General features: G+C 38.1%; 1 protein-coding gene across 1 annotated transcript in view; it reads left to right on the top strand.

Annotated features, from left to right (window-relative positions):
• Positions 1 to 1,346: 1,346 nt before the first annotated feature.
• Positions 1,347 to 2,296, top strand: part of LOC110023956 — a 10,528-nt gene continuing 9,578 nt past the window's right edge. The window contains exon 1 of the mRNA XM_020723617.1: positions 1,347 to 1,607. Coding sequence (XP_020579276.1) covers positions 1,415 to 1,607 — 193 coding nt within the window. The 5' untranslated portion in view covers positions 1,347 to 1,414. The remainder of the gene's footprint in view (positions 1,608 to 2,296) is intronic.

Raw genomic sequence — 2,296 nt, forward strand, 5'->3', positions numbered from 1 at the left:
AAAGACAGAGAAAACTACTCATATCTCATGGGGAAAACACAACAAAACTCGGAATTCATATATAAAAGGAAATTCATAGAAACTACAACAAGTAAATAACTTATCTCTAATTTATCCCCAAGAACACTCCTCAAAGTTCCTCTGAATCTCTTCCTTTCTTTACAGCACACGGAATTCCTTTTTGAAGTAGCAAGGAGGAAGAAATCTCTCACTTTCCCTCCACTCTTACAATCTCTCAAAGAAATCCTCACAATTGTTACACACTAATCGAACCTCTCTAACCTCCAGGACCTCTAACACACTATCTCCCCCTCTATTTTTCGGCCAAAATGTTTTTTTAAAGTTTTAGATGAGTCCAAAATCTTCTCTTTAAATATGTGGATGAGTTTTCCAAAGAGTTGCTTATGCACCCCTCCAAAATCTGGCCTTAGCCATTGTACAAGCCGTCGGCGGCCTCAAGGGCGCCGTCGGCGGGCTTCTAGAGAAATTTTTTTGTCCTGTAGTCTCGGGAAAATCTCGCCGTCAGCGGCGTCAAGGGCGTCGTCGGCGGCCTAGTTCAAATCTTCACATTTTGGTCTTTTTCGCTCCAAATTTACTTTTTTTTGCATTTTTTTGCTCCAATGACCCTAATTCTTTATTCCTGCAACAAAATATCAAAAATACATTTCTTTAAAGTGCAATATCATAAAAAACAGTATAAAATAGGTATGAAAATCTCAACATATTTTCCTTTGGTCATTACTCCGTAATGTTGGTTGTTACTCTACGTTGTGCTTTGTTACTCCATAACATAAGTCGTGATTGTGCGAGGGGCTTTACTAAAACTAGTAGGGGGCGTTCGAACGTGGTAAATGACAATCTGAGAACAGTGGTCGGTAGTTCCAGGAGCGGAAAACATTTGTCAGGTCCTCGGTTCAGAAAAAAATGTTGGAATTCGCCCAGAGAGATTCCCCGATTGGACAATATATTGAATAATTTAGTGTCTTAATGATGTAAAAAATGAGTGATATCATGCTTGTTGGATGCGTCTCATCGAGATACTCGATTTGACAATACTCTCGTTAAATTTGAAACCTATTTTTATGATATAATTATCCACTAAAAACTTCAAAAAATAGTTTAATGGTTTGATCAAGACCAAATTTGACTTAAATTAGACTATTTTAGGGTCGTTCCGTTTGCCTTATCGAGCGGGACCGTGACAATAAATTTGCTGAAATCAAAATTGTGGATAATGTTTAATTTGAGTTTTAATTTTTTTTTTTCTCAAAAAATAGAAGTCTGCCTTTAAAATTTCCAAATTTATACTTGTGTTCAGTATCAGCTCCCCCACCCCTCCAAAAATATCTGTATATATTTTCCACAGTCTAGTAAGGGAGCACGAAAACTACATTGCGGAGAGGAGATTCCCAATATGCGGACTGTTGTTCCATTGGGTCTTACCCCCTCGCCATCTCGATCTTCGTCGTCTTCTATAGCTGCTAAAACGCCTATCCATCTTCTCAGAACACCTTCCGAATCTCCATCTAGGGTCAAGTTATTTCAAAAGTGCGTTCGAGGAGTATCACCTCCGCGATTCTCCGATCATGTGATCAACTCACGAGCAGGTGCGACAACTTTCGATCTTTCTCATCTCTCTTTATCTGTTTATCTCCCTTCTGGATTGTAAGCCTTTTGAGTTGACTTGTATCTATCCAAGCGGCTAATTCCTTCGAATTTGAATCGTCGCGCTCCCAGAATTTGAAATTGAGAATTGGAATCGCTATATTCCATCACGTTACCGAAAGTAAACTAGTTTTGAGTATGTAAACGTGGTTGATTTTGATTCTGTGTCTCGTATGTGGATACAGCTGCATCTGCTGTGTTCTCTAGAAATGATTATTGGCAGTCGAATTCTTGATTTGAAGCAGACCATGCAGAATACTTTTTCTAAGGTGTGAATTTTTCCTTAAATTATTCTGTTCTATATTTTTGTCATTTTTTTGTATTCTGGACCTTACCGGACGATTCTATCTGTATGTCTATACTATATGTCTATTTTTTAATTCCTGTATACTTTCAATTGACAAGACTGGAATACAAGCAGAATTTTAGGAGAAAATTTAAAACTTTTTCCCCAATTTTTAAGTCTTATAATCTGAGGTTGCGTGAAGGACTATTTGTAGCTTTTAAAGCATCAGAATGTTTATAACTATAAGGGTCTGTTTGGGGCAGCTGCAGCTTATCCAGCTTCTGCTGATAAGCAACTTATCCTGATAATCTGCTGATGAGCAGCTGATCCGGATAAGCTGTCTGG

This window comes from Phalaenopsis equestris, unplaced genomic scaffold, assembly GCF_001263595.1.
Source record: "Phalaenopsis equestris unplaced genomic scaffold, ASM126359v1 Scaffold000237, whole genome shotgun sequence".
Taxonomy (NCBI): domain Eukaryota; kingdom Viridiplantae; phylum Streptophyta; class Magnoliopsida; order Asparagales; family Orchidaceae; genus Phalaenopsis; species Phalaenopsis equestris.